General features: G+C 35.5%; 1 protein-coding gene across 1 annotated transcript; it reads right to left on the bottom strand.

Annotated features, from left to right (window-relative positions):
• Positions 1-10,307: 10,307 nt before the first annotated feature.
• On the bottom strand, positions 10,308-13,620 carry LOC149556073 (pentatricopeptide repeat-containing protein At4g16835, mitochondrial-like). Its single transcript, XM_089830208.1, has 2 exons — positions 13,419-13,620; positions 10,308-13,199 (listed from the first exon to the last, which is right to left on the bottom strand). The coding sequence occupies exon 2, from the start codon at positions 12,591-12,593 to the stop codon at positions 10,353-10,355; it is 2,241 nt and encodes a 746-aa protein (XP_089686334.1). The 5' UTR covers positions 12,594-13,199; positions 13,419-13,620; the 3' UTR covers positions 10,308-10,352.
• Between the last annotated feature and the right edge of the window lie 8,796 nt (positions 13,621-22,416).

Below are 22,416 nucleotides of genomic sequence, written 5' to 3'. Positions count from 1 at the left end.
TAACTTACCTGCCTAGCTTAAAAGATTCCCTTTCCATCCCGCAAGTTTCTTACTAAATTTGTTAATTAGATCTTCCCAGAAGGTATCAGGGATCTTCAAACCTAGAGGGAGGCCTAAGTAAGAAGAGGGGAGGGATCCTATAAAACATCCAAGGATTTTAGAAATTTTATTTTGTCTCTGGATAGGGGTATTAATAAAGTACACAACACTTTTATTCCAATTAACCAACTAACTAGAGGCAGAGGAATATAAGTTAATAGCTTGCTTCAAATTTTTGGCTTCCTTAACTTCAACCTTACCCAAGAAGATGGTATCATCAACAAATTGTCCATGAGAGCAAACAAGAGGATGGGAGGAAGGTTGTAAACCCTTAATGAAACCTCTATGGATCAAATCCCCAATATGCCTCCCCAAGCAATCAGCCATGATTACAAAAAGGATAGGAGATAAAGGATCACCTTGTCTCAAACCCCAAGAGGGATAAAAGAACTGAGATGAGCTTCCACTAACCAGAACAACAATAGAAGAGGTAGAGATCAATTGATGAATAAGACCTACAACCTTGTGATCAAAACCAAAAGCAGAAAGAATTTTTAAGAGGAAAGACCAATCAACTCTGTCATAGGCCTTAGCAATATCCACTTTCATAATGAACCCCTGATTGTTAGAACAAGATAAGGAATGAATATTCTCATGAGCGGAGATGATAGAGTTAAGGATCTGCCTACCAAGAATGAAGCCATTTTGTTGATCAGCAATAATCAATGGGACCACTTGGATAAGTCTGGAGGTAAGAACTTTGGAAATAATTTTATAGAAATAATTACAAAGGCTGATCGGTCTGAAAAGATTAGGAGAATTAGCACCAATTTTCTTAGGGATTAGGCACAAAAAGGTGGAGTTGAATTCCTTAAGCATCTGTTTGGCTCCATAGAATTCCTTCACAGCATCACAAACATCTTTGCCCACGAATTTCCAAAGTTTTTGGCAGAAAAACATGGGAAAATCATCAGGCCTAGGAGCTTTATCTCCTCCCAGGGAGCTGACAGCTTTGAAAATTTCATCATCCTTAGGTATAAAGCTTAACATTTTATTCTATTCCTTCGAAACCAGAGGAGGAATCACTCTAAGGATTTCAGCCTGACTCTCTAGATTTAAGTTATGATCAGCTGTCATAAGAGAAGAGAAAAAAGTCACCATTTCTTCCATGATGGCATTGTCCTCTATAATCTTCAGATCTCCCTTTTTAAGGTGTGAAATGTGAATTTTTTCCATATGTTTAATAGTAGAGAGATGGAAAAATTTAGTGTTTTTATCACCTTCACTCAACCATAACAGCATTGACCTTTGTCTCCAATAGATTTCTTCTTTAGTAATGATGTAATGACATTGAGCCAATTTTTCATTTTCTTCAATAAGGAGTTCAGGAGTATATCCAGCCTTCTAAATTTTTTCCTAGGTTATAAGAATTTCCTCCTTCATTATAGTTTTGTTGTCAAAGATGTTCCCAAAACTGTTCTTGTTCCAGGTTTTAACTTTTCTTTTAACATTCTTGACCTTAGAAGCAACTCTATAAAGGGTCGTCCCTTCAATATCAATACTCCATCATTCTTGCAATTTACTTTCAAACTGAGGGTGTTGCAGCCACATCTTCTCAAATCTAAAAGGAAAATTCTTCTTGAGATTAATCTTCGCAGCCGAAAATATGATGGGGAAATGATCCGATCCAATTTTATGACTGGCTTCCAGCTTGTACCTGAAATCTTTAGTCCAATTTGGAGAAATAAGAGCACGGTCGAGCCTAGCCTGAATACACTCATTACCTACTCTCTTATTACTCCAGTTAAATTGAATTCCATGTAGGTCCATATCCATTAAGCTCTCTTTATTATAAATTCCAGTAAATCCAATCTCCCTTCCAGTTGGGTAGCATTACCTCCCATTTTTTCGTGATCATAAAGAGGCAGCTTGAAGTCTCCCATTATAATCCATCTTCCAAAATAGTCCTTACTTTTAAAATTGGAAACAGTCTCCCAAACCTTTTTCCTTAGTTGCTTAGTGTTGGGAGCGTAGATATTCACTATATACCATCCATCCTTCTGGTCAACATTAGTGATTTTGGCTATCATAAGATTTTTGCTTGCAATCACGATAGATCTAGAGTAATTCTTCTTCCATAACATCAGAGTTCCCCCTAATGCACCTTTTGAACTGCAGGCATTTATAGAATAATTTTTAAAAGCTTTAATCTATTCCGCCTTCTCTTTACTCATCTTAGTTTCTTGTAACAAGAGAAAATCAGGCTTTTGTTCTCTAACAAAATTCCTAACAATATCCAGTTTGTGAATGTTATTCATCCCCCTAATATTCCAAGTTATGATTTTCATATCCTATTTTTTAGGGGTGAAATCCAGAATAGTTTCCTGCCTACCATCAACAATATTCTACATACTTTCCAATTTTCTGGATTTCTTATTGGGTTTTCTTCCTCGTTTGTCCAGGGAACCAACATCTGATTTCACCTTAGAAGGTTGTTCCGCTCTTTTTCCAGATTTGTTTGGAGTAGAAGCAAGAGGATTCTTCTTAGATTGCTATTCAATTTTGCTACTTCTAGTTTCTACTCCCTTTGTGATAATCTTGTTATCAATCCTTTTTCTTTGATTTAATATAAGCTTTGAGTTTTCTCCAGAGTCTTTCACAACTTCTAGGGAAAGAGACTCATCCAAAGGAAAGTCAACATCAGCCTGAGAGGACAACTAGATCTCCCTAGTCTGAGAAGAAAGAAGATCTCCCTCCTCGGGAATATTTCTATCATCAGCCAAGAATTCACCTTCCTCTAGCTCGATTTTGTCCTCCATATTTCTCCATCCATCTTCTACACTTTGATAAATAACGATTTGTTTTGATAGATCTGTCAAATCCTTTGGTCTTTGTACAGGTTCTGAGGAATCAGTATTCACACCATGTCCTACTATCTCTAAGATAGCAATCTCAAAAGAGGGTACATTCCCCAACTCAACCTGTGGAGCATTAGATTCTTCGACTGAAGGTTCTTTTCCCACCTCAACATTAGGATCAATAGAATCTTCATTATTCTTTTGATTTTGTCTAAGAACAGCTTTGAGTTTCCAAACTTTCTTTTGGTGAACCTTGGGCTTTTTCCCTACTGAAACACTGCTTGGAAGCTTTTTACTCTTGGAGGGACAATTTCTAACTAGATGCCCCTATTTCTTGCAGGCATAACAAGAGTTGGGCAGATCTTCAAAAAGAATCTCTTGAGATTTTTTACCTAGCTTGGATATAAGTTCCACTTTATCAGGAAGATGATTCAGGACTGCCACTTTAATAAAGATTCTGGCACAATGAAGTTTGGTTCTAGAAGCCATAGCACTATCCAAAGCCACAAGTTCACCAAAGGAACTGGAAATACCTTTAAAAATATCCTCATGCCAGAATTCAAGAGGTAGACCAAGAAGTCTAGCCCAAATGGGAGTGGTTAAGAAAAAAGAATCAGAGAGATCCATGTTGGGCTCCCATTTTTTAATAGTTAGAGAACTTTTACCAAAAGACCATGGTCCACCACAAAGAACTGTATTCAGGTGTTCCATGCAGTTGAAGAAAAATGAGAAGAAACCATTCAACATAGGTGCAATATCTACCTCTCCTCGAATAACCCATTTCCTCTTAACCATATTTCTTAGAGAATCTAGATCTGGTCTTGCCCCTAGAAAACTACCCACTAAGGTGGAATCCATGGAAGACACAGAAAAATCGACTAAAGGATTTGGGATAAAAACTTGAAACTCACCTTTCTCCCATAAAGACTTTGTAGTCACCAGCGAGAAAAGAGATTTACCAGTAGGTTTCTTGCCAAACAGAGAAGACCAAGTCCTACTTAATGAGAACCCTTCTGTCAGCCCTTCTGAAGACTTTTCCTTGTTGGGTTGAACAATATCTATCTCGTTCTCGAGATCCTATCCTGACACTTGAAAGGAATCCAATAGTGGGACACAAACCCCACTGAAAGGATCAGATTCACGCAAAGAATTTCCAACAGATACACACAAAAGCTTCCCATCATCCACATTAACCAGAGGTTCTGACTCACCCTTCTTCTCAGCACCCCCTACTATTCCTCCTAGGTTTGTACCTCCTACCAGATTCTCCCTGACCAATTTCCCGCCTACTTGCCAGCCAGCAGATTCAAAATTGCCCATCTCGAACTCCATATCATCCATTGGTTTGTGATGTTACCTACTCTTCTGATCGGTGGGGTCCGTGTCCCACTATTGGATTCCTTTCATGATCTCGAGAAGGAGATAGATATTGTTCAACCCAACAAGGAAAAGTCCTTAGAAGGGCTGAAAGAAGGGTTCTCAGTAATTAGGACTTCCTCTTCTCTGTTTGGCAACAAACCTACTGGTAAATCTCTTTTCCTGCCGGTGACTGCAAATTCTTTTTGGGAGAAAGGTGAGTTTCAAGTTTTTATCCCAGATCCTTTAGTCGATTTTTCTGTGTCTTCCATGGATTCCACCTTAGTGGGTAAATTTCTAGGGGCAAGACCAGATCTAGATTCTCTAAGAAATATGGTTAAGAGGAAATGGGTTATTCGAGGAGAGGTAGATATTGCACCTATGTTGAATGGTTTCTTCTCATTTTTCTTCAACTACATGGAAGACCTGAATATGGTTCTTTGTGGTGGACCATGGTCTTTTAGTAAAAGTTCTCTAACTATTAAAAAATGGGAGTCCAACATGGATCTCTCTGATTATTTTTTCTTAACCACTCCCATTTGGGCTAGACTTCTTGGTCTCCCTCTTGAATTCTGGCATGAGGATATTTTTAAAGGTATTGCCAGTTCCTTTGGTGAACTTGTGGCTTTGGACAGTGCTACGGCTTCTAGAACCAAACTTCATTGTGCCAGAATCTTTGTTAAAGTGGCAGACCTGAATCATCTTCTTGATAAGGTGGAACTTATATCCCAACCAGGTAAAAAATCTCAAGAGATTCTTTTTGAAGATCTGCCCAACTCTTGTCATGCCTACAAGGAACAGGGGCATCTGGTTAGAAATCGTCCCTCCAAGAGTAAAAAGCTTCCAAGCAGTGTTTCAGTAGCGAAAAAGCCCTAGGTTCACCAAAAGAAAGTTTGGAAACCCAAAGTTGTTCTTAGACAAACTCAAAAGAATAATGAAGATTCTATTGATCCTAATGTTGAGGTGGGAAAAGAACCTTCAGTCGAAGAATCTAATGCTCCATAGGTTGAGTTGGGGAATGTACCCTCCTTTAAGATTGCTATCTTAGAGATAGTAGAACATGGTGTGAATACTGATTCCTCAGAACCTGTACAAAGACCAGAGGATCTGATAGATCTATCAAAACAAATCGTTATCTATCAAAGGATAGAAGATGGATGGAGAAATATGGAGGACAAAATCAAGCTAGAGGAAGGTGAATTCTTGGTTGATGATGGAAATATTCCTAAAGAGGGAGATCTTCTTTCTTCTCAGACTAGGGAGATCCAGGTGTCCTCTCAGTCTGATGTTGACTTTCCTTTGGATGAGTCTCTTTCCCTAGAAGTTGTGAAAGACTCTGGAGAAAACTCAAAGCTTATATTAAATCAAAGAAAAAGGACTGATAACAAGATTATCACAAAGGGAGTAGAAACTAGAAGTAGCAAAAATGAATAGCAATCTAAGAAGAATCCTCTTGCTTATACTCTGAACAAATCTAGAAAAAGAGCAGAATAGCCTTCTAAGGTGACAATTTAATTTTGTTACTTGATCAACATGCTCTATTTTCAATCCCAAAACTAGTATAGAAAGAGGCTTGGGCATTTCATTTTCATCCATCAAGCTATTTATCCACACACATGATTAAGCATAAACATGTACATGAGACTTCAAGGAAGCATTCTTCAAGATCTAGCGTTTACTTCTTACATCAAGATTTTTCCTTCAAGGTGGAGTTGAGTTTGAATTCCAAGGAGGAGATCTTCCATTTATTCATTCAAGTTCCTTTATTCTTCATTAAGGCATATCAAAAGCATTTCCATTTCATGAGGTTTTGTCTTCTATAGTTTCCTTTGGTTTCTTTGAGTTGAAATTGAAAATTTCTCTAACCAAGTGGCTCTTTAATTAGGGTTTGAAATAATTGGATTACTCGTAATATGGTAAAGATCTTAACACGACTAAAGATGAATCCCTAAATAGGGTGGCTCCTAACATGGTATCATAAATCTTCTAATAGGGAAAATTCCCACTATGGTTCTTCCCTCTAAGGGTTTCCACGATAAAAAAAAATATCGGTGTTCTTGAATTGCATGTTTGGATCGTTTCATTTGTTCCATTGTTTATTGTTGCACAAGATATATGTTGATGAATGTTATTGAATGGTTGATGAGAAAATTTGGATTTGGTAGATTAATGACTCACCCTCCCCTCTCATTAATCTTGGACCTTATAATACTAGCATTAGTATATATAGGAAATGAGACGAGAGAGGGGCCAAATGCAACCAATAAAAGAGAACACCATAATAGCCTAAAAGGGGCAAGTGTGATTCCCATGGAAGATGCCAACACCTTGTACCTACTCACACTAATACTCACTTTATTAATCCTAAGGAAGCTTAATTAGAAGTGTAAGACAAACCTAGAAATTGGAAAATAAATAATCAACTAGGAAATAAAAACCTATCATAACATTGATCCTTTCATATATTTGGTATTGTAGGTGCCATTCCAATTTGTGTTGCTAATCTAAAAACTTATATGGTTTTGCATGAGCCTCTGAATGTTGCAATTGTTTTCATACCTATCATGAAGTTGTGTTCTACACAACATGCAATTCGGTGTACGTGTGAGTAAACTCTCTGTATGCCTCATTAATGTAGTTAAATGATAATCAACAAAAAAAGCTTGTTGCTCTTGACCCAAATTTATAATTATTGAGACTCCATTCCAAAAACCTTGATTTTTTTTTACAAATAGATGTTGAAGATGGTGATCTTTTAACAATCCCACAGGGTATAGTTGTTACATTATTTTGAGGATTACTAGTGTACAATCTCTTTATAGTTGCAACCAAATTAGAGGACTCATCCCATCTGCAATATGCGCATAAGAAAATTCTCACTCCATATAGGAGAGATATATGACAATTTTATGGTGCATATCAGAACAAGGATTTAACATTGAATTATTTGGTTTACAACATTTGCTAAATGATAGGAGGAATGACCTTTGGTCCGAAGAGTTGAATATAACGATAAACGGTATTGGATTCATTTAATGGACATATATATTAATTTCTAGCCAATTAGATGGTTTAAGGAGAAAATTGTATGATACATGCCAAATTAGTGTCCTTGAAACTGTTGCAACAATTGGGTAGCATCTCTACAAATCTGTATAGTATGAGGTGGGAGAATCTCACCCAAATACCCATCTGAATATGCCAAGCATCCATTTCTCCCCCATTGCAACTAAAATGTAAATTGAGGCCTCACGCTTTGGTCGTATTATTGTAAACATTTACCCCACCACAACAAGCAACAATTCTAAACATATTTGCACTGCAAAGTTTTCAATATAGCGACAAATTGCTTGCAAGTTATTTCCTTAAAAGGGGAATTTCTGCATGAGACACATAACTTGTTGGAGCAAATCCTCACCCTTAATGTGTGTTTACATCTAGATCATGTAATGTCCCCTTTTCTAGTCATTCCAATGACCGTGGGATTAAGTCCATTATGGAACCCTCATGGGTTATTCGTTTGGGTAGAAGACACAATGGTTCATTTTTACCTATTACTATGAGACATCTCTAGAATGCAGAGCAGTTACTCGCTAGATCTAGGTGCATCAACTTTATTTATCCAGGCTTATTAGTCCCTGCCTTATATAAGGCAGGGAACTAATGTTTCCATTGGCCCCGATCAGCATTAGTTAGATTTAAAAAACTAATGTTGTATTCAAATGTTCCTAAAGTCGAATTTTAAAAATCTATTATGCTATATTAATTCTTATTTTCTAATTGTTCCTGCAGGAATTTCCTCGGGTTTTGCAATAAAAAATTAAGGAAAAACAAAGACAACATTCACTTGAAGGTCGTGTTGCTATTGCTATCATTTCTCTCCGACCATCTGACAGCTAATTAATTTACCAATTGCTATCTTGTTTTTCGAATTTAATGAAACTTGTCATGATTGTTGCTTTTATTTGGGAGAGCTATTTTAAAATAAATTAAATATATCTATGATTTGAAATATTTTTATTATCCTAATTCATTTCTATTATTAATTTTTGTTATTATTAATTGATTAAAAATTATTATTGATTTTTATTAATTAAGTAAGATCAAATGTATGTATGTATGTACACACACACACACACACATCAAATGTATGTATGTATGTACACACACACACACACACACACGTGTGTGTGTGTGTGTGTGTGTGTGTGTGTATACATACATACATACATATATATGTATATGTATACATATACATATACATATATATATAAGTATTTTCAAAATTTTAAATCAAATAATTGACATTCAAATTTATATATTAAAAATTTAAGAAAAAAAAATTAAAAAGAAAAAAATATACTAATATACTAATAGTCATATATATCAATTCACATATTATTAACAAACCAACACGACTTTTCAATTCCAAGGAAGAGATATATTAAATAAATCTATCTAAAAATGTCAATAGATATCACTACAAAATAATTTTAATTTACTTTACTAAATTTAAAATTATTTATATTTCCTTTATTATTTATATTTCCTTTATTTCTATTTATTTATTTATTTACTAATTTAAGTTTTTTATTTTAATTTTTTAAAAATCGATATTTATATTTCCAAATATTATAATTTAAACAGATATTTTATGTAAATATTTTATGTAGTATTTATTAAATTATTTTTAAAAGTATATTCTATTTATATTAAGATTTAAAATTTTGACATGTATATGGTTGTCAAATTTAAAGCTAAAAGGATAAAAGTTAACATTAACACGCTCACACCATCCCACTCCCCCATTCTGCCATTATAAAATGCCTATCGGCATTAGCTACAATTTTGTGATCTTTAAGACTTGTTTTACTAACTTCATACAAAATTGTGAATTCTATCATTATTTCTCATAAAAAACAATAATAACCATAGTAAAGTTATGAACAACCAATGAGAAAAAATAAAAAAATGATATAAAAATGATTCACATGCACCCTCCTCTAGATGAAGCTTGATTAAATAACCTTTGTTTTGATAGCATTTATTCTAACATAGATATTTGACACTAAGAATTTTTAAAAAAAAAATTAATATACTTTTCCCTATTTATAACTAGGGTTTAACCATTCAACCAAAAGACTTTGGAGTGAGCAGGTAAAAGAAGCTTGTGCATCTAGATGTTTCTCGAGACATCTTTGCGAATGAAGACGCATCTCAAGGGGTTGAAGAGGGGTCGTTGAGATACCAAGGATATATCTGAAAACTTAATTGGATGAGAAATATTTTCATAATGTACGATAATTATTCAAGAATTTTTGGTGTATGATTGTGTTTAGATTTTTGCATCAACATCATAATACACTCTGTGATCCATCATCAAGATGAAGCAAATCACCAGGTAGAATGTGATTCGAAACATTGATGTAAAAATCTAAACACAATCATAACCAGAAATTCTTGCAGTAACTTAGTTGCAGGGTTTGAGCTTGGATAGCCATTATTAACACAAATTTGGATGTCCATCAACAGATCTAGCCGTTTTGAGTATAATTCCGCTTTTATGACGTTGTAGTTTGAGGGAAAAGCTGTAAATTTCATTGATAGCACGTCAGAATATCATTAGTTTTTTTGGCACATGTATGACATGTAGAAACCCAATTTTGTAGAAAATTATCACTATTGTTGATCTGTGTTGACAATTGACAACCATCTTGCAGTATGCCATGGGATTAATTAAAGCAGGCTCTCGATGATGAGATTTTCTACCATTTGGTTTTAGCTAACAGTCATAGAGGAGCATCAATTTGCAATGGATCGTCCAGTTTTTCTTTGCATTCTAAACCAATTTTTACCCGGTTCATGCTTCTACTCATTCTCTAAGGCAGTTAATTAAATCTTGGCATTACCTGCCAATAGGTCTGACTGACCAGGGAACTGTGTGTAAATGACCGTGTCATCTGCCTACAACCCGATCTCCGAGTAAACTATAAGTTAGGAACTTAACAAACCAAGCACTTGAATAAATGGAAAAAAATTTCAAAAAACAGTAGGGGATTTTAAAGAATTCTTTGAATATTTTCCGTCGTTTCATATACATCACCAATAATCCCCACACGAGCAGAGCCCACTGTTAAAATGATGGAAACGATTGGCATCCCTTACAACAAGTTCTCGACCAACAATCTTAGATATGAACTTGATGGCAGAATGACAATCCCCACAAACACGAAGGTTCTTCATGACATGGATGGGTGATCCTGCGGGTGTAGTTATAAGACCAAAACATATAGCAAGTTTCTCACTATGGTAAGAGAGAGTGTGTTCTTTTGTCTCCTCATCCATTTCATGAAGCACAAAGTTTGTGTCGGGTACATAACCCGCCTCTTCCATTTTTCTAGAGAGAGCAGATAACATTGCATAGATCTCCTCTGTTTGAGGATGGGATCTGTCTTCTGCCACAAATATATGCACCTTGTTTTTTGTCATAATCCAACTAATGCCTGGCTTCTTTTTCACTCCCCTGTCTTTCATCATTGTTCGGATTTTTGCAACATCCTCCCATCTACGAGCCACGGCATACATATTTGCCAGTAGGACATATGGTGCAGCCATTTCGGGAACCAATTCAAAAAGATATTCCGCTGCGTATTTACCCAACTCTAAATTCATATGAGTTCTACAAGCACTCAGTAAAGATCCCCATACCGCGGCAGTGGGTTCTATTGGCATTCTATCAATCAAGTCCTTTGCTTTATCTAGCTGCCCAGAGCGCCCAAGAAGATCCACCATGCAAGCATAATGTTCTGCCCTAGCTGTGATATGAAAATCTCTACCCATTGAATCAAAGTAGTGACATCCTTCAAGTACCAACCCAGCATGGCTACAAGCAGACAAGACACTGACAAAGGTTATGTGGTCGGCCTTAATGCCTACTTGTTGCATTCGTTCAAAGAGTTTTACTGCCTCCTTTCCATGACCATGTTGAGCATAACCTGTGATCATGGAATTCCAAGAAATAGCATCTTGGTTGTGCATTTTGTCAAATGTGTGCCTTGCATCGTCTAGCCTTCCACATTTCGCATACATGGTAATAAGGGTATTGCCAACATAAACATCCGATTCAAATCCAACCTTGATTACGTACTGATGCACCTGTCTGCCTTGCTGCAATGCTGCTATGCAAGCGCATGCATTGACAACACTGGCAAAAGTCATCTGGTCAGGCTTCATACCGGTACGTTGCATTTCATTAAAAACATTCAAGGCATCCTCTCCATTTCCATCTTGTGCATATCCTGCAATCATTGAGGTCCATGACACCATATTCCGTTCTGGCATTCTGTCAAAGACTTTCCGCGCATCCTCCAGTCTCCCACTATGGCTGTACCCCGAAATCATCGAATTCCAGGAAACCAAATTTCGTTCAGGCATTTTGTCAAAGAGTCTATGTGCTTTCTCCATGTCGCCCTTTTGGGCATAGGCAGCAATCATTGCATTCCAGGAAACCACATCCCGCCTTGGCATTCTGTCAAAAAGCTTCCGCGCATGCTCTAGTTTTCCACCGCCAGCATACCCATTAACCATGGCAGTCCACGACACGGCATTCCTCACTGGCATCGCATCAAACAAATTCTGAGCATCCTCCATTCTCTTTTCTTGCACATACCCTGCAACCATCACAGTCCACGATATCACATTTCGTTCAGGCATCATATCGAACAGTTGGCGTGCATCCCCTATTCTCCCATTCTGCACGTAACCCGCTACCATTGCATTCCAGGACGCCACATTTCGTTGAGGCATTTCATTAAAGAGCTCGCGCGCGTCCTCAATCCTACCATTCTGTGTATATCCGGCAACCATCGCATTCCAAGCCACCACATCTCGATCGGGCATTTCGTTGAACAGTTGGCGTGCATTATCTAAATCACCGTCCTGAGCGTACCCTGCAATCATGGCAGTCCAAGATACGACATCTCGTTCGGGCATTTTATCGAACACTTTGCGTGCATCCTCAATCCGCTTAGTTTTTGCATAATGCGTTATCTTCGAGTTCCATGAAACCAAATCTTTAGGATTCCTACAAATCCCATTGTTTCCCCTTAACAGACGAATTCTGGTCCTCTTCCTTTCTAACCCTTGCTTCAATGCAGTTGCAGAACCGGTTGACACCGTCCTCGCAGAGATCGTGAGACTGCCTATGAAGAAAGGATTCCTCTCCTGATTCTGATGCCATTCTAAAAGTTTAATGCCTTGTTGAGCTGCTTTGAAAACGCGATTACAGAATTTTGGCGTTGAGGATTGCACAATTGCATTTGGGTTGAAAAAAGTCAGCATCAAATTGGAGCGGTTTGTAACATCGGCTCACTAAAAATTTGACTGTTTCTTCTCTTCGTTAATATTAAGAAGCTAAGTTAGTGATGCGGAATCGGAATCGGAAGCGAATGCGGTACGCGGGATTTTTAATTTTTTTTGGATATATATATATATGAAAAGAGTTTAAGAAACATATAAATACAAGAACTTCAGGTTTCTTTGTTGTTGGAATATGATTTGAGAATTAGCATTTGGAATTTGGGAATTGGGATTCTAGAACTTGAAATTTAGATTACGATTTTCAGAATTTAGTTTGGAACTGTTTGGCTCAAACCCCAAAAAAATTGATATCTCGAATTTGCATTCACAGCGTGTTTGGTTCAAACCCAAAAAACCTAACATTCCATAGCTATAGTTGAATCTATAAAGAGACCTGTAATCTTTTCAAGTCAGTGTCCGCCATGTCTCCTTTGATGACGATGATGACCACTCCTCCACACACGAATGGTGCCATCGACAGAGGCAGTGAAGAAAATTCATCCCTTCCTTGCACAACAATTGCGTGAATGGACTCCATACATTTAAAATTTGAAAACCTCCACACTTTCACCGTCTTCTCCCACAACCCTACATACAAGATCACATCTTCAAAATCTAAATGCATTTAAATACAATGACATCACTCCAGTTCACGCTCTATTACAACACTTGTCACGATATTCATTACAGTACATCATTTATGCTTGGAAAAAAGTATTCTGACTACTGCACAAGCATAATTTCAAATAGATCATGAACATATCTCAAATGGGTTTGGAGAGCAAGTGGGACACTTTGTCTAATTACCAATCGAAAGGGCTAGATAGCTAACAACATTGACATTGTCTGATCCATTGTCTATTGTGCTGGTGTCGAGTCTTCACATAACTGTCGGGCTTAATGGACCTTAATTTCAATATAGTCCTGTACGGTGGGGAGATTGGTCAATAATTTTAAACTCTTGTTTAAACAATGACTCCATAATTTCAGCTTGGTGTCTTCAAGATCTCTAAAAGCATATTTTCCTCAATGGCAAGGGCATTTATGGGAGCATTACAATGTATTTGGGCAAACTCAACAAACCCATTTGTGCCTTTCTCGTATATGACAATGGTGCCACTGTGAGAACTCACATTTACCGAATTTCCCTTTGATGCAAGTGATGTTATGTAATTGTTTTGGGTTGCTGCAGAGGCCATGCACACGTGTGGATTTTTTTTTCATTCTGAAGGATGCTCTACTTCTCTTTGCCCTTCCCTCTTTGAGCTTTATTATCTGAGAAATGGTTTGAAAGATCCTTGCTCTCGATAATGAAACAAAAGGTTGTATACATAGGAATTTATGCTTCATCTTAAAGCTCATAGAGAATTGCCCTTAGTTCTTCAATAGCAATGGTGGATGTAAAATCTAATTAAATTTTATTTTATTTGGAATCATCATTTTGGGGAAAAATGGGATTTAAAATATGGATTCCAAATAACAAGTATTTTGAGGAAAGATGTAATTCTTGTTTTTTCAAATGAAGATACCAAATCCATATTTCTCCAAATCCCAATTCTATTTTTGTACACCTAAACAATGGATTTGAAAATTTTGAGGATTGGGCATGCCAATTCTTGTCTAATTCCAACAACCAAACGGGTCCAGAGTTAGAAACTTTGAAATATACAAACATACATCATTTGATAGTATCATAATACATATGATACTTCAACATTGATCAAGATTCAAGATATTTCATATGTCAATTAAATAGTTCAAATTTCAAATTAAATCTTCATAGGCAGAAATATTCACTTCTAGACTCCATGTCCAAACTACAAAAATAAAAAACAAAGTTCATGCTTCAATGTCATTGTTCACTAATCAAAATCATAAGGATTCTCAAAAAAATCTAGATCCTCATCTCCATCTGCTGCAAGGTTGATATCATTTGAACCAAGAAAGGTTCCACTTGTGCTAGATGCAAACAAAATGAGAACAATAAACCTAGTTGCAAACTAAATGGAGATTGAATGGTTGAAAGGCCTCTATTAGGGTCATTTTAGGGTTTGGCCAAAAAAAAGTGCAAGCACATGTCTTAAATGATTTCTAAGTGAAATTTGCAATTTTTTTTACTTTTTTCTATGTGGATGCTGACGGAAGCTCCCAGGTACCCTGTGGGTGCCACCCCCTAGGTACCCTGTGGGTGCCACCCGAATGCCACTCACAGGCACCTGGATGCATCTTGATGCCTGATCTGGGTGCTTGTGAGTGGCATCTGGGTGCCACCCACATGGCTTCCATTTGTATCTATTCTTCTGTATGTATCCACTTCCGGCTCCAAACATTTCCTACAAGTATTGGTATCTAAGTTAAAAAGTCATGTGAGGTAGATCTGCACTTGCTCCCATTGCAACATATATCTCATGTCTTACTGCGTTAGACAGAGTGAAGATTGAAAACCCATACCGTCAGGTGATGATGGGAAAGTTTGATAGTCTTAATTTAATTGCATATATGAGCTTCAAATTTGATGGTCACCCCTACCTCTCATATGATTTTTTAAATTATAGTTTGTTCATTTTTAATATTTTTCATTTATCAATTTTTTAATTTACAAATAATTTATATTTTTTTCTCAATTAATTAGTAATATATATCAAATATAATAAATATTTTATTATCTATTCTTATACAAAGATGAAGATAAAGGGAAGCTACAGAGGAGGCTAGTGGCAACATGGTAAAAATAAGCAAGAGAGGTCATAAGAGGATGGTAAGATGAGGAAATGCAAAGCCCAACGAAGACCACAAAGGGTAAAAAGATAAAAATTCGGGTTGAATTCTTGACTATGGACACAACCATTCTTTACACCAAAATCACTTAGGGCTTGTAGTTTAGATACCAATAAACTAATAGGGGATATCAATTTAACCTTTTTGGCTTTCTATATGTGTGTTAACCTTTCTCATTGTGATTATTGATGCAAAATTTGTGTTCTTAATAAGTGTAAATTTCATTGGCTATTATTGTCATGGACCCTTTTGGATCTTTATGGACATGTGCTTGTTACGATGAAGGCATTCCCTATATGAGAAGCTCAAATAGAATATCAATGATTGAAACTTGTCCATAGACATGGAAAACCATGTAATCCATCCACATCGAACAAATATTTGCAGCTGTATTTCCTTTTCTCTTCCTAACTGATAGTTCATTTCTTTATGACACTACTAACACGACATGTCCTTGGTCATTGGTAGACACCAACTAATGGTTGCTAAATAAAGAGTCCTCTCACCATCATTGATAAAGTAAACAGACACATGTGCATCATGCGAGTCTTTGTTTTGAACCCAGTGGACGCTAAAAGACCAACCTTGACATTCAACAACATGTCTTACCACAAGATGGGCTTCACTGGTTTGAATGGAGTAAAACTTTGGGGGGATTGTAAAAGAAAGCCATGTAGTTATTGTAGAGTACCATAATATTCCACACATGCATCCCATTTTCTTCATTATTGAGAACATCATCGAAAAGATCAATTTTGAATGTTGTTGATATCGATTCCCACATGGTTATCATATAGATCAAAGTCGTTCCCATTTGTGTTGAACTCCATTGTGAGAATTTGATTCATTGAGTTCCCATCTATTTCAAATTGGAAAAGGCCAAGCCTGTCGCACTGATTAGCATTAGATGATTAAAAAATGGAGAAAGTGATAAAGATTAATGGGGAGGAGGGGTAGCATATAATGGGAAGCTACTAAGACAAATTTTATCTCAGCTATAATGGATAGCATATAATGGCTAGCTCTAACGTCTTAAAAAAAAGTACATATGCTAATGCAAGAGATGATAAAATGATTTCGTTCACAGTTTATATTCCGTTGACAGTTGCGACATCAAGTCAGAGCTAAACTTTGACCAGGCTTTTGCATATCTCATTCGAATGGATGAAAAAAATAAATCTAAACCATATGCTCGTCATTAAAAGGCTCTGGTCACCAAGCCGTAATTTTCTCCTAGCATGGCAACACACAACCACTGTGCTCTGTTGTGAAAATCCATGTTCATTTCATCTTCAATCTTTAGAAAAAAGAAGACAAGATGACAACGACACCAGGGATTTTCAGCTAGAGATCTATCAATAGCATACTCCACAATCTTTGTCAACATACATCAATGTACACTAATTTAGTGGGGTGTTTGACAATTCAGCTAATCAAAATAACATAGATCAATGACCAAATTTAGAGTGATGGTCGTCCTTACTTCTCATGGATTCTCAATTGTTCATGTCAAAACTCAAGTCCCCGTGATCTATTTTTTCATACATTTGTGTAGTACATGAAGTCATTAGTAGGCCATGCTATTGTTTACATGATAAAGGCTTCAATGGAAAAATGCTTGTTTCAAATCAATTATGCATCTACTTACAATGATTCAATCATAACTAAAACGAAATCTTTAAAATGAGAAGATATTCAAGTTTCATTACTACCATGTTCATGTTATATGTGTGTGAGTGTGTGAGTGAGTGAGTGAGAGAGGGGGGGGATACAAAGGAATTAATAGAGAGATATATAAAGGAGAGGGAAAGAAGATAACATGGTAGAGATATATATTATGTAATATAGAGAGAGAGGGAAAGATATTTTTTTAATCAGTGAAGCTTAAAGCTAGTCTTGCTTGCTCCTCTACTAATGGGTGGGACTTGAACGGGGCCTTGCACAGAATGCTACTCCGATGCTGGAAGCGGGTAAACTCAATCTCAATTTCGATATGAATAAACTCGGGGGTCTAGCATTGGGCTACGTCCTCTATCGGTACCCTTTATTAATATTAATAGTAGGAGTCGCGGGGATTTGAACAATTTAATCTCACGGTGCAGGGGCCTGCATCTGCATTCATATAAAAAGTACATAAATAATTATGAAAAGATGGTGTGTGTGTGTGTGTGTGTGTGAGAGAGAGAGAGAGAGAGAGAGAGAGAGAGAGATCTATTGGAAATGATTGAGAGGGGGAGAGAGTGCAGGGATGGGAAGAAAAAAAAGGAGCACAAAGGAAGGGGCAGATGAAGAGAGGGACACAAATTAAGGAAGGGAAAGGTGTTGATATAAAGAAATAAATAAATAGAGGGATGGAGGGAGAGTGATATAACCAATTGAAAACATAGGTAGGTAGAGAAAGATAGGGAGATAGATAGATATGTACATGTATACAAGACATATGGGCTTAAAAAGGATAAGGATAGCTCAAGATGATAATATCTAGATAGAGAGAGGGACGTGTGTGTGTGTGTGTGTGTGTGTGTGTGTGTGTGTGTGTGTGTGTTCGTGTTCATTCCAAACCCATAGACATAGGAGTTTGAGATAGACAAGAAGAAACATATATTGTGTGTGTCAAAGATAGAGGAGAATGGATAAATATAAAAAGAGGGAATGATGGGGGTAAAAGGTTGAGATAGGGATACAAAGAGGGATATATATATATATAGGGATACAAAAAGGAAAAAAATAAGGTCATAAATGGGAGACAAGATATATATAACTTGTCAAATAGAAAAACTATAAGTGTGTGTGTCTCTGAGAGAGAGAGAGAGAGAGAGAGAGAGAGAGAGAGAGAGAGAGAGTTATTTTTTTCTACAAACTACTTATCTTGAGAATCCCTCAAAAAAATTTCGCCATATAATAATTGACAAGCAATACAATGTGACAAAACTAGGTGGGCACTATACTCACATTGCACTAACAAATAATGTAATGATAAAGAAAAAAATTGATTTAGCATTTGGTAAGTGCAAGAAGTTGGGTCTCACTTTTGGGCAAAAAGTGGAAGTGTTTTTCATATTTTTGAAATTTCTTGTCAATTGATGTCAAAATTTGATGCATTCAGAGATTGAATATAAAAAAAATTAAAAATAAAAACTGTAGTGTTCAAAATCTACTTTTTGAATATGTAATTTATTTGTGTACCCATATGATAGATTTATTTTTGATATGGATCTTTAAAAACCACTTTTTCAAAATGTTTGTTTTAGAACCATACCACACTCGTGTATGGAGACCATAATTTCACACAAATAAATGAATTTTTGTAAATAATTTTAAATGAAGTTACCTAGCATCAAAGATTGATTATAATATTTTTTTCTTAATTTTTCATTGAATAATTTTTTATTATTAATTTTTAAGTGGTTGTAAAGGTAAATTTTAAAACCTCTCGTGTACAAAAACCATAATTTGATCAAAAAAAAATTTAAATTTTTTTTAACTTCAAAAGAATTGTATGTAGATTGATGACATATAAATTAATTTAAGAAAAATCATAAAATAAAAAAGTTATTAAAGTTTTAGTGAACCTCACTATTTTACATTTATGTACCACCTTTGGTTAAAAAAAAATGCAAAAATAGTAAATAAAATCATAACACTATAAAAAAAAATTATGAAACCAAGACAATGAGAGCTCTAATGGTTTTTGTTTCGTAAATTTTTTTTATCAGAAAGACCCTCTAAAAATTATGGCAAGGCATGAATTTGTTAGTTCAAGCCTTAGCCAAATCTTGAGAGGTCAAGGCATAGGCTTGGTCTACCCAAGCCTATCCCGAACCAAAATCTAAGGCATGATAAAAAAATCCCACCCCATGTTGTAAGAAACAAGCACCCGTTATTTGAAATTCAAAAAATGGGTGCCTATTTTTAAAATTAAAATCGATGTTTAAAATGCATTTAAAATCCCCCAAAAAATAAAAAAATTGATTTTTTTAGAAATGAGTACTTGAAAATAAAAAATGGGCACCTGATTTTTTTTAAATGGGTGTCCATTTTTTAAATTTAAGATTTGAGCACTCGAGCTTAATACAGGTGCCCATTTTTAAAAAATGAGTACCCGTTTCTAGAAGAGCATTATCTCAATCTGCGAACTTTCGTGGAATTGAGACCCAACTTCTTGCTTCTGGCCCAATAAACATATGGAAATTTGATTGATTTAGTTACATTAGACTCAATGTATACATGTAACTGATGAATATGGAAATTACCAAAAGTTATATATATAGAGAAATGTATAGAGAGGGAATATATAGAGTTATAGAAGGATAGACATATAACAAGATAAAGATAGAGGGAGAGATAAGAGAAGAAATATGGAGGTGCATCTTAGATATGGAGGTAGGACAAGAAGATTGAGATAATTTTGTATATAGAGTGAGATGAATAAGTGAAAAATAGAAAGAAAGATAGAGATAGATCATGAGGTAAAGATAGAGATATAGGTAGATGCATAAGGAGACATAGAGAGTGAGATACATAGGAAAGAATTAGATAAAAGATGTAGATGGTCAAATAGATCAAGAGGGAGATATAGAGACGAAGGCAGGAAAATATACAAAATGGAACAAGGATTTAATTCACCTTCCAAACCTATTTGGCGTACCTATTGCACACTAACGTGTGATCGCTAGTTCATAAATCTATTATGAATCTTAAATTTGTAGTTATGTCTAGTATGCATTACATTTATGGTGTGTACTCACATGAATACCTTATTAATCATTTTGCAATTTGCATTTTAGAGGCACATGTGTCTAATTTTGATATTTGACTCAATGGAACCCTTCATAAATGTCACGATGCTTAGAAATATGGATAACTTTTGCATAACTTTGTTAGACTATTGTTTATAGTTGGGATGATTCAGAGAGAGCACCTAATGGATAAAGATTTGAAAAATTATTAACTTGAAGATTCAGTCTCCCCTTTATTGATCAATGGTGCTTGCATATTATTCTTTACATAGGGCAAAGTATGACTTGAAGATTTGGTCTCTCCTTTTCGAATTGGTGTTTTATGTATAGGGTTCTTTGCATAGGTTTAATGGCAATATATATTATGCTAAGTAATATTGAGGACTAGGTATTGTGATAACACTATACAATTATAAATAGATATATAGTATGAATAAAATGACAAAATTTTCTTAGTGGAATAGGGCATTATGTTTCAACACGGACGACTGATATTATGCTAGCAATTTATATGTTATTTGTAATATCCTTTTGAATTAAACTAGATCTTTTTAAAATGGAAAATACAATAAGTCACCAATCAATATGCAAATTTCTTAAATGTCCAGAGAATTGGTATGCTTATGTACTTTTATTATAGGAATTTCAATAAGAATCAAGTTTCCAGACAACTTGTGGACATTGTAGGTGAGGATTTGGGAATTATATAAAAGGAATGGTCCCTAAATCTATAAATGATAATTGTTAACACATTTATCTTTTAGATCATTTAATGTTTAAGGAATTATTGAACAAGAAAGGTATTAAATTGTCTTTGAAATATATCTTACTTTAGGAATATAGTTATAGGCTCTCTTTGACCTATTAAAGTTCACTAGACTACACACACACAAATAGATATGGAGTTTCGTAGAATAGGTATATTTTATAGAAAATATGCATATACTAATTTTTATGAAATTTTACCATCTTAAATTGGAAGCACTTCAACTTATGACCTTTTATTTCCTCTTTAGTGTGTTTTACACGTACATTTGGAGCACACACATTCATCTCTTTTTTCATCTCTCCTAGGTGAAATTGAGGTAGGGCCTAACACATCATCTTTGATTTCCCTTTTTCTTGCTCAAAGGCTAAGGTAGGATCTAATTTATATGCTTCCTCCTCTTTCTAGGCCTTATTTCCCAATTCTAGTTGTAATTTATCAATCTCCGATGCACATTACACCTAGACCTTTTGTAGTCCCAAAATCTTGGATTACAAATCCAAGACTCTGGTCTCCTGGGGAATAGGTCAACCTGTTCTCTAATGGCTAAGCAGTTTGGGCCATGGTTATATTTTAAATTTCAAGTTGATTCATACTTACTGTAATCAACTCTTGCGGAGGTAATCTCATAAATTTGCTATAAAAAGGCATCAAAGGCCTCATAATTTGTACATGATGGAAGCAAGCTACAAGTATGTATGGACACCTCGATCTATCATAGAGAAATTACAAGGTGGAAGCTAAGGGTTGAATCTAATTCTTTCATTGCAATGTGAGATCTTCATCATCATCCCTCAATTGCATTCAATTACTACATAACATCATGGGGATACAAGGGGATCGTGACGATGGGTAGAGTACTTTAGCCTTGGGAGCTTGATATTATTTCTATGTTATGTTCAAATCTGATCTTTGTCTCTTCATATTTTTAACACAATTACATGCTAGGGTTTTCACCCATAGAGTAGATTCTTAGTATTTTCTAGCTCTTTACAATCTACATCTACAATCTAGGATTCATGAGCACAACATACACATAATAATTGTTCTAATGGCTATTCATGGAGGTGGAAATCACTAAAATGTGAGGTTGACTAAGGTAAACCCCTATAAAGCCACCCATACACACCAATTTTGTAATATACTTGTAGGCTATTAAATTTGCAACCGCAGACCTAGAAACTACTTGTTGAGACCTTTCCAAAGAAGTTGAGTTGACTTTGCCAGAGTGTCCTAGGAACATGTCAATCTCCATGTAAAGTGTCCAGACACTTTACCACCAAATCAACCTATTCCATGGGGTTTGAGGAAAATAGTTTTTGTTGCGATCACAAATTCATAGTCAAAAATTTAGTCACATGTCCAAATTCATGATTTTTAGAGCAAAAAGGTATATTCCCTTGCACATTTTGAGGTATTTACTTTATCATTTACTTTATCTTTTAGCATAGACCTATTTCCATATTTTAATTGGACTAATTGCATATATTTTCCACCTAGTGTTATACTTGGCATTAAATCA

The sequence above is a fragment of the Cupressus sempervirens genome, chromosome 5 (assembly GCF_028749045.1).
Source record: "Cupressus sempervirens isolate cs-2001-9-10 chromosome 5, ASM2874904v1, whole genome shotgun sequence".
NCBI lineage: Eukaryota > Viridiplantae > Streptophyta > Pinopsida > Cupressales > Cupressaceae > Cupressus > Cupressus sempervirens.
The sequence above is the reverse complement of the archived record's forward strand: the minus strand, read 5'-3'. Positions and strand labels throughout refer to the sequence as shown.

Excerpts from the sequence above, each read along its gene's own strand:
- LOC149556073 (XM_089830208.1), bottom strand. The coding sequence starts at position 12,593 with ATGCTGACTTTTTTCAACCCAAATGCAATTGTGCAATCCTCAACGCCA.